Source organism: Mus caroli, chromosome 11 (genome assembly GCF_900094665.2).
Source record: "Mus caroli chromosome 11, CAROLI_EIJ_v1.1, whole genome shotgun sequence".
In the NCBI taxonomy this organism is placed as follows: Eukaryota; Metazoa; Chordata; class Mammalia; order Rodentia; family Muridae; genus Mus; species Mus caroli.
In genome coordinates this window covers 19,292,391-19,311,478 of record NC_034580.1, presented here as the reverse complement: position 1 = coordinate 19,311,478, position 19,088 = coordinate 19,292,391, and the positions used below count along the sequence as shown (strand labels likewise).

Here is a 19,088-nt window from a genome sequence, read left to right as displayed (position 1 = left end):
GCCAGTGCCCTAAACATTGGCCATCCCTACAGCCCTTTCAACACACACTTTAAAAGAAATGTACCTTTATTACCCAGCATAGAGTTAACAAGGATAAAAACAAGCCTTACAGCATAGGATACGAATGTTTTAAGGGGACAATCAATGGATAAACTAATAGATGACCAAACTATATACATACCAAGAAAAGAAAAATTCTGAGAATTAAAATACATTTGCTAGAAAGTTAAGTAAGGTTTACCATTTGATCTCATTTTTCTATTTGTTTCACATAGAATTTGGGGATCCCAATGTTTGGAAGTTTTACTAAAACCTGGCTTTTCTGTTTTCATGTGGGTAACTCAAATACAAGTAGTATGTCTTTTAACAGACACTCCATCTACATTATTTATATGGGTACATATTATATAAGTAAACATGAATTTAGATATATGCATTTATCAACATATTTTAATGAGTAAGTCAGTTGTTCAAGGCCCCTCAAGAATTTAAGAATAGAATAGGGTAGGCTCTTTTTAGATCCTTAGTGCTGGAGGCTGTGGAGATGGCTTCACAGTTAAAAGTCTTCACTGGCTGCTTTGCCAGAGGACCTGGGTTCAATTCCAGGCATCCAGAGGACAGCCCACAATCATCTGTAACTCTCCAGTTTCAGAGACTTCTAGTCTCCAAGAGTACTGTATGCACACAGTAGGTAGGCAAAATGCCCAATTATATAAAATTTTAAATTTTAGACCACTACTGATAGATATCTATGAAAATATCAACAGTAGCAGCAGAAAGGGGAAAGCAGAAATCTGCTCCAATTTACTGAAGAGACAATTCAGTTCAAGTCAACTAGTGCATTGTGGCACACTCTTAATCCCAGAATTCCTGAGGCAAAGGCTAGAAGATCTGAGTTTGAGGCCAGCCGGGTCAATACAGTGAGTTCCAGGAGTGAGAGGTACAAATAGAGACTCTGACTCAAAAAATAAAGTAAACCAGTAAGTTATTTTCTGTGTGCCAATTACTTTAGCTAATTAGGCTCAATACCTTCTAAAGATTCGTCCCTGTAACTAACACAGTAGTAATAGTTCCAACGTTTGCTTAGTAGTTATAATAAACACTACTATAGAAAACAACACTCTCCCAGGCGGTGGTGGTGCACACCTTTAATCCCAGCACTTGGGAGGCAGAGGCAGGTAGATTTCTGAGTTCCGGGATAGCCAGGGCTACACAGAGAAACCCTGTCTCAAAAAACCAAAAAAAAGAAAAGAAAAGAAAAGAACATTCTCCAGGAACAGGTGATGCGATATACAATCTTGTAGTCTGAACATGTAAGAAATGTCTCCACCACTGCCCCATAGGAGAAAGGGGCAGTACTTCATCAAGTACAGGGCACTAGAGAGTTTTATATAGAAAAGGTTCACAGCCTTTCCTCTGGAAAGATGCAACTAGTAGAAATTGAAGTTTGTTTGTGGAGATCCCTTAGGCCAGATCCAAAGAATGAGACAAACTTTACTTTAGATTAATCTGCCTTCCAGATTCTTCACCTTTACAAACCTTACTTATTTATTTATTTATGGGCCAGCTTTAAGAACTTTACTTTTTTTCCCCCTGAGGTGGGGTCCTGTTATGTAGCCCAGGCTAACCTTGAATCTATGACTATCCTGCCCCAGCATGCCCTGGGCTGCAGTTACAGGGATGCATACCATACCTGGCTAGGAGTTGACTCTTTGAAGCTTAAAGTGGGTAAGGTAGCCTTTTCTGTTCTATTTGGTTTTAGCTAAAACGTTCCTGTTCTCAATAAGAAAATAAGGGTATGAGATCCCTGAAAACCTTGTTCCAGGCAGGCACACTGCTTCTGCTAGAGGTTTCAGTGGTGAGAGAGAGAGACACTTGGGGGTGTGGGCCATGAGCTTGCATTTTCCCATATCTCTGCATCTTATACTTGTTGCTTCCGAGCTATGGATGAGAAATCAGTCATTTAAAAAATCATTTGCTTTTACCTGAGTCTGGCATAGCTCAGTCCAAAGTTTGGGGAACAGTGCAAGATGAAGTGGCAAGCCTTCATAGGCAACCAGGACACCTAATATTTGAGAAATACAAAAAGATCATAATAGGTTATAAGTTATACTGCTGAGTTACTAAACTGCAGATATAATACTGTTAACCGTCTCTGTCTCTGGTTTGAATTGCATCTTGCTTGCATTCTTAGAATATACGTAACAATACAGGATAACTCATTTCAGTGTTTTAAGCAGTGCAATAATTTAAAATGTGGAATTTTTATTTTATTCATATACCCTTGAACCTCATTCCCAGAGGCATCTAAGACAACTTCAACCAGCTGCTTGTTTCTGAGTACTGGTATTTATCAGGGAAGATAACAGAGTGGTTTTCAAAGCCTCTTGGAAAGGAAACACTCTGTGCGTTAGAAAGTTTGCTTGTTGTTACATTCAGAAGGGCCAGAGAGAAGGCAAGGAGAACTACATTCCAGAGCATTCCATTTCCTCCTCTCTTGTTTCCTATGTGTACTGAAGTAAACCTTGCTCTGAATCTACTACTGTCTTCTTGCTTTGTCCTCAGGATGTTCTGGGTAGATCAGATTTAGGACTGTCAACGACTGCTCTTAGGACCCTCCTCCTTGTGTGTGCGTGCATGTGAGTGTGTGTGTATTTTCCTGGGGTTTGAAACCAGGAGCTCAGGCACACTCAAGTCAGCCCAAGTCCTGGAGCCTCCAATTCTTTAACTTCTGGATATTAAATAGATATTCAGCATGTTCCTTCTTTCCTCCATCCTCTTGCCTCTCTTACAAAAGCTGCAATGTCAGCTCCCTCCAGAAAAGTTTCTTCACCCTCAAGAAAACTATAACCACAAAGAAGAAGTAGAATATAAACTATCTTCTAGTTAAAAAGAATGGGCTGGATTGAGTAGGTTTTTGGTGGAGAGCAAACAGTAAGTCTAGGCTTTGTGGCCATAGGATGCCTACTGCAGATACTCAAGTCTATGAAGACAGTACCAATGGCAAAGAAGACAGCAAATTGACCAAAGATGGCCAGCTCCAATTAGAACTTAACCGAAACTAAAATTTGAATCACAATTTTCATGTGTTACAAAACATCCTACTCTGATTTTCCTAATATATAGATATGAATCCTACTCTTAGCAGATGGCTACTAGCTTTTTAAGAACTCCAAGTAGGTGGGACCAAGACTTTGAGATCTTTAAACAGCAGATCACAAACTTAGAGAGCTCTTTCAGAATTAAGTCTATTTATTAGTCCCCTGTAAAGGCATTTCTCATCTTTTATTCTAATTTGGATGAGGCTGGAAGCATTTATCCACAATAGCATGTGTAAATGAGTGTCTATTTACAACTATCACACTAGTGGCTACAGGGATTGGTTTTGATAGTCACATATTCTTTAGCTGTTACTGACCATGAAATAAGGGTTGGCAAAATATGACCCTAAGCCTCATGCTACCTGTTTTATGACTGGGTGAATTAAGAATAGCCTTTACTTTGTATTTAACTGTGACACCATGGTCTCTTGATACAAAGCCCAAGCTGGTCTTTGTATCACAGTCCTCTTGTCTCTGCCTCAAAGGTATGGGATTATAGGTGTTGAACTCCTAGACCTGGGAGCTTTTATATTTTAAAGGATCAGTAAAAATAAAAACATTAAAAAAAACAATAATGACGACAACAACAAGCCAAAGAACATGTGACCTTGACCATGTGGTTTACAGAGCCTGTTACTAGTATCTGGGTTTTCAGTCTGTCAGTCAGTGCTCAGACTGCTGCTCAGATATAAACTCTCGTGGAAAATCTGCACTATCACTGATGTTTTTATTAATTTTTTCTTTCCTCAATAATTCTTCCTCAAAGTAAAACAATCCTTATATTTTTCAACAGCTACAAAAAGTCAGCATTAATTACCATATCAAACAAACTCTGCAGATGTCTTTTATGATCTAAAACCACCTTTTTAAAACAAGGAGGTAAAGGAACATTTATTGGTACCTACTTTATTAAAACCTCACAGCTTTGGGGAGTACTATTGTAATCCTTATTTACTCCACTTATTTATATATTATATATATGTGTTTGTGGTAGGGTGAGAGAAGGGGATGATTTCTGCTCTTTCTCCTGAAACAAGTTCTAGTACAACCAAAGTTGGCCCTGACTGCCTGATGCTCTTGCCTCCAACTTCTAGGTGTTAGATTTACAGATACACAACACCCTGCTCAGCTTGTTTCCTTTTCTTGAATGAAGGAAGATCTTTTAGGCTCAGAGTGGGATTGTAATAGTCTCAAGATTCACCTCCACACCTACTAGTTACAGGTATCCCACAGTCATCTAATTCTAATACCCACACCTTTCCAATAATCTACATTTATACACTCACTCCCATCCTCTGGTACCACTGCATGATCTTCACATTTGTCTGCATCACTGTTTACTTAATACCTTCCCCACCATGCTATATACAGGGATCAACCCAGGGCTGAGGCATGCTCAGTGGATGCTCTCCCACTGAGCTTCACAGCACTGTGCCAGCCAGTGTTGGGACATAAAGTCACCTTCTAGTTTTTAATTCCCTCTCAAGCTGCTTCCTCTGAAAAGAAGGTTGCTCCTTCAAAGCAACACGATTTTTACAACTTCTCAAAATTTCACAAAGCCCTAGGGATGAGTGAGAAACCAATGTTCTCTTAACTCTACAACATACTCCTCCTGTCTCCTGTGTGCTGTACCCAGTCAATGAGTCAACTGGCTCACTGACTGGGTACAGCACACAGTCACCAAACCCTCAGGTACAGGTCTTTATCTTTTACCCTGTTTGTCTGTGTGCGTGTGCAGAGTTCTAAGTGGGCATCAGATCTCTTGGAGAAGGAGCTGCACAGGTGGTTGTGAGCTGCCTAACATGGTGGTTGGTGGGTATTAGGAATCAACACCAACCAGCCTTCTGCAACAACAGTATGTACTTCTAACTGCTGAGCCACTTCTTTAGCCTCAAGTGCACGTCTAGGCTTTCCCCCAGTAAATAGAACGGTAGGTATAAAATAAACTGTATTCTGTATAACGTATCTTTCTTTATTCTGTAGGCATTCTCAAGCAAGTTGCATACTGTGCCCCATTCCTCACCCCAAAACGACCATAAATACAGCCTTTCTTTGTCAGAACACCGCTGTGTGGTTTGTCAGTAAAACCTTTTCAAGTTGCTTTTGTAGGGAAAGTGGTATGACTGTTGCATAAAATATTTCACAGTTACAATTTCTTCTATAGCAGTGTCATTCCCACCCATTGTTATCTTAGGGAAGTAGTGGCATCAGCTAGTGGATAAAATCAAGACACCTTAGGCAAAAAATACTCATTATCTGATAGAATTCCTCTTCTAACTTCATACCCACTAAGTAACCTACTGCAGCTCTCCTTGTAGGCTACTGGCTGTGGAATAATCAGGCACCCACATCAGTTTCTCTGGAGTTGAACCAACTGGCAAGCAGTTAACTTTGTCTAACTATGTGTGGCATGTGTGGGTTTACTCCTGCTGGACTGGTAAAGCTAGCTTTATGTCCACATTAAATGTCAGGGGTCTGAAGCCTTTAGGAAAAGCAACCCCTTCCCAGTCAATAACTATCACCTAAAGAGAAGCATGGACCAAAGTGCGCTTTCTGTATCGTGGTTCTCTACATGCATACCACGAAATCTTGTACGTTCATTAAAGAGAGATGGCTTAGCAGTTCAAAACACTTGCTGCTCTTACAAAGGGCTTGGGTTTAATTCTCAGTACAAACATGGAGGCTTAGGAGCACCTGTAGCTCTAGTCCCAGGGTTGTCTTCTGGCTCCTCCAGACAGCAGAAAAACATGGTGTACAGAAATATATGCAGGCAAATTACTCATACACATCAGTGAAATAAATAAATCTTTAAAAAGTGTATAGCACTGCACCTAGCTTTTAAACAGACAAGTCTTAGCTGGGTGTGATGGCACACTCCTATAACTGCAGCAGCATTAAGTGCATCTCTGGGAAGCCAGCCAGGTCTACACTGTAAATTCCCGGATAGCCAGAGATATATAGAGAGACTCTGTCTTAAAAATATTTTTGTTTTATAAGTATATGTTACTTGCCAAAAACCTTTTCTTTTTTTCTTTTCTTTCTTTCTTTTTTTAAAGATCACTGTAGCTGTCTTCAGACACTCCAGAAGAGGGCACCAGATTTTGTTACGGATGGTTGTGAGCCACCATGTGGTTGCTGGGATTTGAACTCAGAACCTTTGGAAGAGCAGTCGGTGCTCTTAACCGCTGAGCCATTTCTCCAGCCCCCAAAAACCTTTTCTTTAACACATCCAGAACATTTTCACAAATGTTAAATGCTAAAGGCACAAGACTCTGGTTTTGTCACTGAAAATTAAAATGTAAATGATCTAAAAGAAATGCAGGACAAAGATGGAGCAGAGAGTGCTCACTTAGGCAGCACATATACTAAAATTGGAACGATACAGAGAAGATTAGCATGGCCCCTGCGCAAGGATGACACGCAAATTTGTAAAGTATTCCATATTTTTATCAGAAGATGGCCTAGTCGGCCATCATTGGGAAGAGAGGCCCACTGGTCTTGCAAACTTTATATGGCTCAGTACAGGGGAACGGCAGGGCCAAGAAGTGGGAGTGGGTGGGTAGGGGTGTCGGGGGGAGGGTATGGGGGACTTTTGGGATAGCATTGGAAATGTAAATGAAGAAAATACCCAAATAAATAAATAAATAAATAAATAAATAAATAAATAAATAAATAAATAAATAAATAAATGGAGCAGAGACTAAAAGAATGTCTGACCAGTAATGGGTCCAACTTGGGATCTGTTCCATGGGCAGGCCCCAAACCCTGACACTATTACTGACCTTATGCTGTCTTTGCAGACAGGAGCCTAGCATGGCTGTCCTCTGAGAGGCTCTACCAGAAGCTGACTGAGAGAGATGCAGATACCCACAGCCAAATATTGAGGCAACTTTTCATGGTTAATGAATACTTTTGTGTGGGGATGACATTAACTATCCATGTAGTAATTTTGCTTAGTTTTCATTTAATCAAAGCCTAAAAACTTTTTGTGTATTGGTAGCTATTTATTTGTTTAGTCTGACAACACTATCCCATAGCTACTTTTTGATTTTTGTTTTTGTTTTTCTTGTTTTTTGACAGGGTTTTACTATGTAGTTCTGGATTGCCTTCAACAGAGATCACAATAGACCTCACTAGTTTATACTTTATGATGTTTTCACAATTTAATAATTTCAATTTTTATGTAACCAAAATTTTCTTAAGTTTATTGCGTCTGTTTTTTTTTTTTTTAATTTATTTCATATATGTGAGTATACTGTTGATCTCTTCAGAAACATCAGAAGAGGGCATCAGATCCCATTACAGATGGTTGTGAGCCACCATGTGGATGCTGGGGACTGAACTCAGGACCTCTGGAAGAGCAGTCAGTGCTCTTAACCACTGAGCCATCTCTCCAGCCCTTGCTTCTGGTTTTTATAACCTGATAAATATGGTCTCATGTGTGGTACAAGTGCATGTGCTTGTGAGGAGGTTGCTAGGTGTCCTTTTCTATCGATTGCTATCTCTTGCCATCCCTAGAACAGGGGCAAGGTCTCAAGCAGCCCAGGCTGGCCTCAAACTCATTATGTAATCAACAACTATCTTGAATGAGTTCTTGATCTTTTTGCATAACCCCCAAGTATATGGTAGTAATACCACCTCTACTCTACCAACTGGATATTATCTTCAATATCTACTAAATATGTGTGTTTGGCCTTTTTTCCATGGTTTGAACCATCCTAGGTTACTTTTGTGAAAGGAAATATATTTAAAAACTGAAAGTAAAAAGATAAAGAGATGAAATTATGATGGTATTCAAGAATATGAGGGATAACTGGTTTTTGTTGGTGGGTTCCTTTGTAGCCCAAGAAGGCAGGGAATGCCCAATTCTCTTGCCTTAGCAGGAGTTCTAGCATGAGCACAGGCATGAGCATGCTTTGCCCAGTTGCCCATATAAAAACAAGAAAGACTTTTCTTCCTATTTGGCAACCCAATACAGTTTTTGAGACAATCTTTCCTATGGTAATCTATGCACTATCTAAATTCAAGGCTGAAATGAGTAAGATTATCAGTTTAAACTTACCCTCTCCACTTTTTCCTGAAAGTCATAGAAATCAACACTTGGTATTACCAATGCTCCTCAGCACTGCTGTCATTAGCCTAAGTTTTGTTTTCTTAAGCCCTTTCTCAGGTGCCTTTCTTTGGAAATAGTTGTGTCAGCTAGAAGAAGAATTAACGTCAAACTCTGGGGTATAATATTTTCACATAGGTAGGATACCGTTATTCTAAAGTCTGTATCTAAATTCCCAAGAGGATCTCCAGCTTTGCACATTAGCCAGGAATGGACAGAGAAACTTTCAGGCCTTTGCTCTATGGATTGGGTTTGGATCTAGTGCTTTCCTAACAGCCAGATTCTGGCTATTTAAATTTAGTTTCAAAGGAATTTGGTCACACTTCAAATTTTTAAGTGGGCATGGCTAGTAGCTAGCATCCTGTGGTAATATAGAACAACTGACAGGATGTGGGTGACTGTAGAACCCTGCAGAATACAGTGTAGCTACAAGGAACTAAACACTGCAGAATCAACACTGCTTCACAGTTACTTATCAGGAAGACTGACGGCGCGCAGCTGTCAAGCGGGGCCCTCTCTCTCCCTGAACTTAGCTCTGCTTGTCCTTATGGACAGTTTCTCTACGGAGCCCAGATAGGTCTTAACTCATGGCCATCTTCCTACCACAGGCCCCTGAGAGTTGAGATTGCAGGTGTGGGAATTCAGACATAAGGTATCATATCAAGCTACCCATATCCATTTTTAATTTCCATGAAAGTATATATTTGTGTTGATGAAAGAGACAGTGGAAAATGGTAGTACACCCATCACTGGGTCAACATCGTCAGCTCTTCACATACTCTGTTATAACTTAAGTAAACACAGTTACCTGGAAGTTGTCCAAAGGTCAGCATCTTTGGAAAAACCTCCTATCTGAGCACAAGGCTCCCGAGGATTCTCTTATACTTAATCATTGCTATTGCTAAAGTTTTACCAAGTGCCACAACCCAGATGCATAATTCTGAAACAGCTAACCTGCATATGTCTTTACCCGCCCCATATCTTGGCATCAGCCATAGATACGTAGGTATAATCAGCTAATGGAATAGGTAGAAGGATCAGCCTTCAAAATTGAAGAAGCTCTAATCACTTACCAATAAGATGACTTTTCTGAAGAGGGGTTATCCCTGACAGCTGTAACCATTTCCTTCTTCCTGGATAATGAAATCTATGACTGGATCACATCTTTTGCCCTACCTGGAATGCTCAAAATCTTTTCCATGGGAAAGGGAGCTGTGCTGAGATGGAGCACAAGAAGGACTTCTGGGGCATAGTAATAGCCTATTTCTTGATCTAAGTGGTTTCCTAGGTATCATTCCCCACACTCTGAAATGAAATTAGAGACCAGAGAATCCTGGCCCATCCTTGATAAAATTAGAAGGCAGGACATACAGAGGCTCAGAACTTCTAGGTGCTGACCTTGAAGAGAGATATTAGACATTCTCTGAGGATTTTTATCTCCCCTACATAATTCACTGAAGGATTTGTTTTCTAGTACTTATATGGTTCCTTTCAAATTTGTCTTCTCATTTTATAAAACTTACCTCCTAGTTACTCATAGGTGCACCAATGCTTCACGTTGCCAAGCCCACTCAGCTTTTTTGGCACCCCCAGCTCCAAAGGATAGCTGGCACTAAAGAGCTCAACTCACCCTGAGATAAGGGCCAGGGAAGTCTGTCCCTAGGCTTTCCCTCAAGCAAGGCAGGTTTTTTTTTTTTTTTTTTTTTTAAATTCTGCTGTGAAGATGGTGGACATAGGCCATTGACTACAAAGTGCTGACCAGCCCTGCTCCACACTCCTTCATAAACCAGCAGAAACTTGGAGCAGAACTATTCAATGGAAACCAGTAAGTTGGTATTTTCTTAATAAAAGTTAAAATATTCCCAAGAATGCTAATTAATATTTTTAAAACATTCACTTAAAAAAAAAACCAAAACAAAAAAAGAAAACAAAAAAGGGCTTGTTATGTATTTTTTTTCCCCTTCCTGAATGGCTAGGGGCTTAAAATAATTCAGTGGCGTTTACTGCTCATCTTTTATACTTACTCAGCTTAACTAATGTCTCAGTAAATTTTTCACAGTTGATTGCAACTCGGCATAATAGATGGATGAACTGATGATAAGAAAAGAAGTAGTCTAGCAGCATACGATCATAAACGTCATCTTTGCCCTGAAGGTTAAAGATGATAAAATGGTTGCACTTAAATTGTATAATAAAGAGCATATTTTGTGCAAATGTAATAAGATTAAGTAAAAAGCTAATTAAATCTTTAACTTCTATAAGAATCTAGTTTTAAAGTCCAAATTCCTAGTGTTATTAAGATCATAACTGTCCTAGGTTTGTTTCAGTGTGCAGATGCTACCGGCTGTAATTACCCATCATTTCTATAGCCTCTACAGAGTGACAGCACTGAGACTTTAGCATGGCTATAAACATATCAAGAAGAATGAGTTATATTTGACTTTTTGAAAGCTTTGAAGGTAATTCTATAAGGGTAACTATGTTAATTATTTTTTTATATTTTATCATAGGAAAATTGCTCAAATATACTTAAGATCCAAAAATAGTAGGCAAGAGAGAGTGTGAATGAAGGTGTGGGTAAAGAAAGCTAAAGGGGAAAAAATATTTTAAAAAAAAATGTTAAAACTTAAGGTAAATTATCCTGTGTTAACATAACTTGTCTCTATGATTTAGGATTGGCACTATTTTAGAATAAGCAGTAGAAAACAGAAGCCAGATGGTAAATCTATCCCTCCGTGAGATTATGTGTAGGTTAATAAGAATGTGACTGTAGGGACAGTACGCAGGTCTTGATTATATGGCCAAACTGAAAACACTTCAAGCACCTAACTCAACCTTGTAGATGTAAATACAGGACATGGTTACAGTTCAGCTATTCACAAACTGAGGTTTACTGTTAAGCTACTTTTTTAGAAGAAGAAAAAAATCTTAACGACTAGTGCTTACTGTTGATTTTGCAAATATCAATCAACATTTGAGAGCACTTAAAGGAAAAAGTCCAAATGGATCTAATATTAGCCTTCATAAAACGTTCACATAAATCTAATGGACTCAACCGCCAGGGGGAAATCTCTGATTACCTTGTACTACAGAAATGCGATTTTCCTGGCATCCCAACATACCTTACTGGTTTCCACCATTGTGGGCAAGAGGCACATATTGAGTTCAGGGCGCGGAGGCCGAATATTGCTTTTCCCTCCTATTAGCTTGATATTTTCTCGACAAGGGAAATAAGGTCCAAGAGACACTAAGACATTAAAAGTGTACAATAAGAATAAACGGAAAAAATAAATCTCCAAGCTTCAGAGTGCAGAATGATACATGCCAACCATATTCAAGTATTATGCCAAATAAATACGTACTTGGTATATTACTGTGATGGTAAGTACAATGGTTGTGCTGTAGGAAGGGAACCAGAGTATGCAGAAAGTCATGGGGACTCAAAAGAACGAGTTCCTTGAGGACATCTGAAAATCAAAACAATTTGAGTATTAAAACACTGGGGTTAGATTGACCTACGGCTTTGAACTCAAATTCTAATGAGGTTCTAATGTTGTGAGTATTACACACTGGCAGAGCTCCTAACACCGGAAGAGAAGCTCTGATGCTCAACCCTGGATCACCAGCTGTAATAACCACAGTGGAGAGACAAACATTTACAACACTATCCCTGTTCCCCCATTCTCCTTGCTTCCATGTAGACATAGTCTAGTCAAACAGCAATGTTCCATGATTATTTATCATTATAAAGTCCATCACAACAGCTTGAGTCCGAGAGATAGCTGATAATCTGCAGTCTACTATTCAGAGCTTTGGATATTGGCTGGAATGATTCTCATCCAAGAACCACACAAGAGTAAATCTCATGATGGGCAGTAACTTGTTTTTGCTATTTTGAGAAATTACTATCACTTAACAGCCCAATGCTCACTACTTCAAGTGGTTCCTCAGGTAGTAAAAACTCTGTATTTAAACAGAAGATTCTTTAAACAGCTATACATTATATCACTCTATAAATAAGTGCTCACAAAGGCGTTATGAATTTAAGAGTCTATGGTTACTGAGAAAAAAATTTGTACAGGTGAAGTATTTAAAATTGTTAATTAAAAAATTCAGTAAGCAAGGCAGTGGTGGCGCACGCTTTTGATCCCAGCACTTGGGAAGCAAGAGGCAGGCGGATTTCTGAGTTTGAGGCCAGCCTAGTCTACAGAGTGAGTTCCAGGACAGCCAGGGATACATAGAAAAACCCTGTCTCGAAAAAAACAAAAACAAAACAAAACAAAAATCAGTAAGACAAACAAGCAACCCCTGCCTCCACCTTCCACCCCACTCTAGTTCCTGGTCCACAGAGTAAGTTACTGTCTGACCTTTATTTCTGCTTTCCTGGCCTCCTCCTGTAAGCAGCATACTCTCACTGCTATTTTTCATGTGCTGAGAAATATTTTTAAGGCCAACACCCCCACAGTGAAAGAACTAACCTTATCCTTTACAGGTGAGCTCCACTTTGTAAATATTGGCATGCTTCTACCTTTTTCATATGGGATCAGAAGATTAGAGTTACAAGAAGCCTACAGACAACTGAAAGAGACCCTAGATACTCAGCACACAAGCATGTCAACACTAGCATATGAAAAATTGACTTGTTTTTCTTGGGTCCTGCTAGACAGTGTGAGTTACACAGACAAGTATCACTGTCTTCCTAACATTATAAATCTAATAACACAACATATATAAAACAAAACAAAAAGCCAAACAAACAAACAAAAATCAGAAATATTGGTCTACAGTTTTTATTTTTCAAGTAACTTACCTATGCAAGCATTTCTTAATTCTGGAGGGCTATAAGAATTAAGAAGGGTTAGAAGTTTATGGGCAAATTCAATTCTCTCCTGCCACTGGATTAATGCCTGTTTCACATCTGCAAATATAAAGGCATATATAAATAGGCTTTCAAATAATCACAGTTCCTCCTAGTTTTTCTTCTATTGTTGTGATACTAACATCAAGAGTTTCAAATTAATTATATCAAACACCTGTTTTGGTGAAAGCTCATTAATTTCATGAGTTTATTAGATTACCACATTAAATTTGCTCTTCTTGGTAGGAGCAGGGTGAGAGTGGGGCAAGAAGAAGAGACTGGGTCTTGCTATAAACAGCCCAGGTTGGCCTGGAAATTTCAGTTTTCCTGGGGTGAGGATTGCAGGTGTGTGCTAAACTTGTTACATCTTTTCTATTGTACAAAATTACTATTATTTGTGTATGTGCATGGTGAGGGTGTAAGAGAATTGGACAGCACATGGCACGGTGCATGTGTAAAAGTCACAGAATAATCCGTGGAACTGGGTCTCTCCTCCCACCTTTCTGTGGGTTTCAGAAATCAGACTTAATTCACCAGGACTGGGTGGAAAGCACCTTTACCCACATTAATCCATGTCAATGACATGAAGCATATGACTTCCTAAAGAACATGGTTTTGTGAGCTTCTCCAGGTTTGTCTTAAACTCTGAAGCTCAAGGGATTTTCTGCCTCAGCTTTTCACATTACCAAGCCTGCAGGTGGTATATAGGGCAGTAATACACTGCATTTTCTAGAACCATGAAGTTCAGTGTTTATAGACTGGGATACTAACAAATATTTTTAAACTTACTTCTACTGACACTAAAAATGATGTATTTTGAGCCATGAAGATTAAAACAACAATAACAACAAAAATCCAACTTATTATTGTGTGTGGAAGTTTTCCAACCTCCTAAATCTTGATTCTTATCTATGCTTGCCTACTGTTTTTAAGTAGGTATAAGTAAAATATGTACAAACATTTCATTCCCTCTCCACATTATGAGATCATGATAAACATTGTACAGTACTAACTAGCTCAGGAACCACTGGCTCACAAACTAGAAAGTCAATTTTTCTGAGGCCTCTCATTTGAAAAACAAGGTCTTAAATGGTAGCAAAATGGTAAAAAAATAAAAAGTACATATGACCAAACCTTTTCTCTGAAGATATGGGCGTGTAGACTTCAAAACCGAAAGGAATATTGACAGCAGCTCTACTAAGTCTCCAGTAACATGGCAAGCTGTAGCTTCGTGATACATCATGTGCAATGTGTTGAAAGACTACAAGTGATTTAGGAAATAAAAATTTAAAAACCTTTAATTTCATTTTTACTTTAGACAAAGATAAAATTCTTATCTTCTAAAAGGCATTTTCAGACTCGGATATAAATTATGTGTGTATACGAAGCAAATGTTTCTTGTTTTCTGAGTTAAGTTTCTCCATTTAGCTACTCTGTATGTGTAGTATGTGTATGGAATATGTATGGTATGGGAAGTGCATGTATGTGTGTGCATGCCAAGCATTATCCTCGATCATTCTCTACCTTTATAAATAAATCTTCAAAGCGTGTGTGTGTGTGTGTGTGTGTGTGTGTGCCTGTGTGTGCAAACACACATGTGCATGCTTACCCAGTGTGCCTAGGAAGGGAACAGGACAATTTGCAGAGCAGGGTTCTTTGCCACCACTGTCCTTAGTGGCTTGTGGAAAGTACCGTTACCAACTGAGACACTCCATAGCCCTGAGCTTACCGACTTGCTTACTTTCATTCTTTCTTTCTATTTTGTTTTTGTGCTTGCTTGCTTATTTGGCTATTTTCCTCTGTTGTTTTGGATAGAGTCTCTCACAGACCCTGGAGCTTGCATGTTCAGCTAGACTGGCTAAACAGCAAACTCCAAGGCTCTTCTTTTCTCCAGCTTCCCCGTGCTGGGGTGAGGGGCATGCTGCCTGGTTTGATGTGGGTGCTGGGACCTTTATTTTAAAGGTCCTTTACCTTCAGAGCTGTACTTTATATAAACATTTTAGTGTAAAAAGATAATTTAATCATTTTTAAAAGTCCACTTATTTCATCATTTAACCTGTAACCTGGCAGAGCAGGAATCATATGTTTTATTAACTGCTACAATCTTTTGCCCTATGCAATACCAGGCAAAGAGTAGACATTTCAATCAGAGCCAAACGTTCCTTGCCTTTGGGCTCAGGAAGTAATCTATTTGAATGTTCCCCATGAACCATTGCAAATTGTAGTTTTTTTTTTTTTTTAAAATTCTGTTCCTCCTCTATAATACCATTAAAAAAAAAAAAAAAAAAAAAAAAAAAAAAAAAAAAAAAAAAAAAAATCAACAGTATATCTTAATTCATATAGTGCCGAGTGTTCAATTTTATCATTTCTAGCACAAGACTAAAGAATACAATGTACTCCTGGTAGCTTTAAGCCATCTCATTCTTTTTTTTTTTTTTTTTGGCTTTCGAGAGAGACAGGGTTTCTCTGTATAGCCATGGCTGTCCTGGAACTCACTTTGTAGACCAGGCTGGCCTTGAACTCAGAAATCTACCTGCCTCTGCCTCCCAAGTGCTGAGATTAAAGGTATGCACCACCACAGCCTGGCCTAAGCCATCTCATTCTTGTGAACTAAGAATCATGGGAAGAAGTAACTGCAGGCATCAATCTTGTGCAACCATCGCAATGCCTTCTGTTTTTATACCACCAAATAAACTCTTGGGAAATAACATGTATTCTTGATCACAAAACACAAGAATTTCATTTTTATTTACTATGTAAATAAAACTAGCCAAATAAACCTAAATATAAAGTAAAGACTAACTAAAATCCTGCAACCTATGAAACAGTTTAGCATAAATTCTTTATATACACGCAGTAGGAACTCTTGGAAATGAGATACATTCACAGTGAAAGGCAATTAGTATTTACCTCAGTCATCAGGATTAACCCTCGATTAAATACTACGAGAAGTCTGTCTTCATCAGATTCTAACAGTATTCTGAAGGCACTAGAAGAAGAGAGAAAGTCCAATTGAGTAGAACAGGACAGTCTGGTGTTGACAAAGACACACAAGTCTAACTGGCTTAAGCTTCTGGCTTTCCTACCCATATAAAATAAACTGGCTACATCTGTTGTTTTTTTAATTTTTGAGAGATTTTATTATGTAGCCTCTATTTTGTGGCAGTCCTCCTGCATTGACTTCCCAAAGTGGCATGTACACTATTTCTTGGTAATACAGGAGAGAATGAGCAACCCAAATCTGAAATCTAAAAGACTCTGAAATTTCAAGATTATTGACCCAGCAGTTGGCACTCAGTTATGGGACACTTTACATTTCCAGATTATGATGTGCAGCTAATAAAGTTGTGCAATTTTGCCACAGTTTAAAAAAATCCTCTGGTCGGGAGTGGTGGCGCACGCCTTTCATCCCAGCACTTGGGAGGCAGAGGCAGGTGGATTTATGAGTTCGAGGCCCGCCTGGTCTACAGAGTGAGTTCCAGGACAGCCAGGGCTACACAGAGAAACCCTGTCTTGAAAAGAACCAAAAAACAAAAAAACAAACAAACAAACAAAAATCCTCTGAAAACACAAACATTTCTACTTCTAAGTACTCTGGGTGAAGTTCTGTATAATAGTAAATTATACTATTTTCCAAAAGCATCAGTTTTGGGAAGAGAGAGTAACATGAAGGGGGTATGGGACAGAAACATGAACAAACCTGAAAACCTTAAAAATAAGTTATGACTACACTGAGTTACTGCTGTGCTCAGCTCATTCTGTTAGGTAGCAAAGTGTTACTACAGAGAGAAATGCAGACTCTTTCACTTCCACTTCCACTGGATGCTTCCTGTCTTTACTTAACAAGCAGCAAAACTCTAGAACTTCAAATAGAAAAAGCTGCAAACAATCAACTTTATTGAACTGAATGCCAAGCATTTACAAAAGTTCCTTTAAATGGATTTGGCAAAAGTGCTTATTTCATTTTGTAGACTACCGAAGATTCAAATACAAAAGCTTCCTGGAAGAGAGAATCTATTTTTCTTGGGTTCATTAGTTTAGTATCATAATGAAATCACACACTGAACTGTGCTCACTGAAGGACTCCCCTAGTCCTACATTCTTCTATATCTTCTCAGCACCACAACATGTTGGGTAAAGTTAATTTCCATAGGTAAAGAAAGGAAAAAGAAATTTGCAGCAGATACTGTCTAGGTTCTATAGCTAGGAATGATTTATTGCATAGATGGTTCTATTATTTTTGCTAATTCCTATAAAGCCAAATAGATCTGTGAAAAATGGAAGAGATGTTAATAATCAGACTCATCTTAAGATGCAAAAGCTATTTCCCAAGGTCTTTAGACCTAAATATGAGTCTGAATGAACTGCCAGACACGACTTTCAAACTTTAGCTTTGGTCCAACACTGCATAAATGTGGCACAGTGGCATGCCAGAACATAGGATGTGGAGGCACAAGGATCAAAGTTCATGGTCATCCTTAGCTACACAGTGCACAGTAAAAAGCCATAAAGGCTACATAAGACTATATTTAAAATAATAATAAAATATTTAAAAGAACAAACCTTTAGTTATAAATAATATAAATTATTTTTCCTTTAGTGTCAAAAGGGAAGGTTTCATGTTCTAACTTGGAAAACCAACCAAAAAAAGGTCAAAGAGTATCTTTTTCACCTTATTAAAGTAGTCCAACAAGAGCGGCCATCTAAGCAACGTAAGTAACAGCTTATGGTTGTTTTCTTAAACTGTTTAATATCTTCTAATTCTTCTTCTCGCATGTCTGGCCTTTGAGCTATAAACAGCTGCATCAAGTTAAACAGTTCTTCCACAGCCTAAAAGAGGAAATGTAAAATGGCGATCTTTTAACCTTTCGACATTTTAGAATGTCTGTTCCCCATCTCTAAGTGAATATTCATTAGTCAACTACTAAAATCATAAATTAATCTCACTACTACAGAAACCAATGATTAGGAAGTGAGTAATTAAATCTACTTAAATTTATTCTGAATATATACTACACCACATGTCTAACCTTTAGTAGTATTGCATGATACTGCCATTAATAAAGCTCTTCTGTCTCAGAGCCATGTAATCAAGTTAACCAAATAAAAACACTGTATTTTGAACTTGTTCATGATTTTATACTGGGCAGTACTCAAGACTATATCCTGGGGCGAATGCAAGCTGCAGGTGGCTGCATGCTGGACATGTCTGTATGATCATGAAAATTAATATTCACCAAGATTCTAAATAGATAAAAGTCTTAATGCTGCTTAAAATACTAGCATTTTAAATTCAAAGGTGCATCTAGTGACAGGCTATACTTACTCTCTGTTCCAATCCTTCAATAAATGAGAAACCATCAGTTTATTTTAAAATAGAAAATATGGAGGTCAAAGGACAGCTTTCAGAACTCGCTTGCTTGCTTCCTTCCTTCCTTCCACTATGTGGATCCTAGGTCATTCGTCAGTTTGGTAAATGGCTTTACCCTTGAAAGTATCTCACTCACTTTGTCTTAAGGATTTTGAACCCTTAAATGAAGCTTGAATTAATGCAGTTTCTGAGATACAACTTGTACCTACATTTAGAACGTTATTCTAAATTAATGGTTAGTGATAAAATATACGAAATAATAGTTAATCCTTAGTTGTTGCCGGGCGTGGTGGCGCACGCCTTTAATTCCAGCACTTGGGAGGCAGAGAGGCAGGTGGATTTCTGAGGCCAGCCTGGTCTACAAAGTGAGTTCCAGGACAGCCAGGGCTACACAGAGAATCCCTGTCTCGAAAAACCAAAAATAAATAAATAAATAAATAAATAAATAAATAAAAATAAATAAAATAAAAAAATCCTTAGTTGTGGTTTTACAAATTAATTTACATATGTAAGTATGAGGTAAGAGTTGAGCTTTTAACATAGTTATTAATGAGTTAAAATGTAAACTTTAAAATTTTAAAACACAATTTTCATGAAAATTCCTAATAGTTATGTTCTACCAGAAAGGAAAGAGGGGAGGGGAGGGGA

At 38.4% G+C, this 19,088-nt stretch overlaps 1 protein-coding gene and 1 non-coding gene across 5 annotated transcripts in view; one reads left to right on the top strand and one right to left on the bottom strand.

The window, feature by feature from the left end:
• Usp34 (ubiquitin specific peptidase 34) overlaps window positions 1–19,088 on the bottom strand; it is a 189,400-nt gene that overhangs the window by 3,195 nt on the left and 167,117 nt on the right. For 3 of the 4 annotated variants that reach the window (XM_029483281.1, XM_029483282.1, XM_021175769.1), the window contains 8 exons: window positions 17,742–17,899; window positions 15,980–16,058; window positions 14,204–14,330; window positions 13,022–13,129; window positions 11,574–11,678; window positions 11,334–11,458; window positions 10,236–10,359; window positions 1,986–2,065 (listed from right to left, as the gene is read on the bottom strand). In XM_029483281.1, the coding sequence (XP_029339141.1) occupies window positions 1,986–2,065; window positions 10,236–10,359; window positions 11,334–11,458; window positions 11,574–11,678; window positions 13,022–13,129; window positions 14,204–14,330; window positions 15,980–16,058; window positions 17,742–17,899 (906 nt within the window). The remainder of the gene's footprint in view (window positions 1–1,985; window positions 2,066–10,235; window positions 10,360–11,333; window positions 11,459–11,573; window positions 11,679–13,021; window positions 13,130–14,203; window positions 14,331–15,979; window positions 16,059–17,741; window positions 17,900–19,088) is intronic. The other variant, XM_029483283.1, reaches the window with a different exon arrangement.
• LOC115032581 lies at window positions 6,443–6,549 on the top strand. The gene has a single exon (XR_003838226.1). It is a non-coding gene; the product is annotated as a U6 spliceosomal RNA (small nuclear RNA).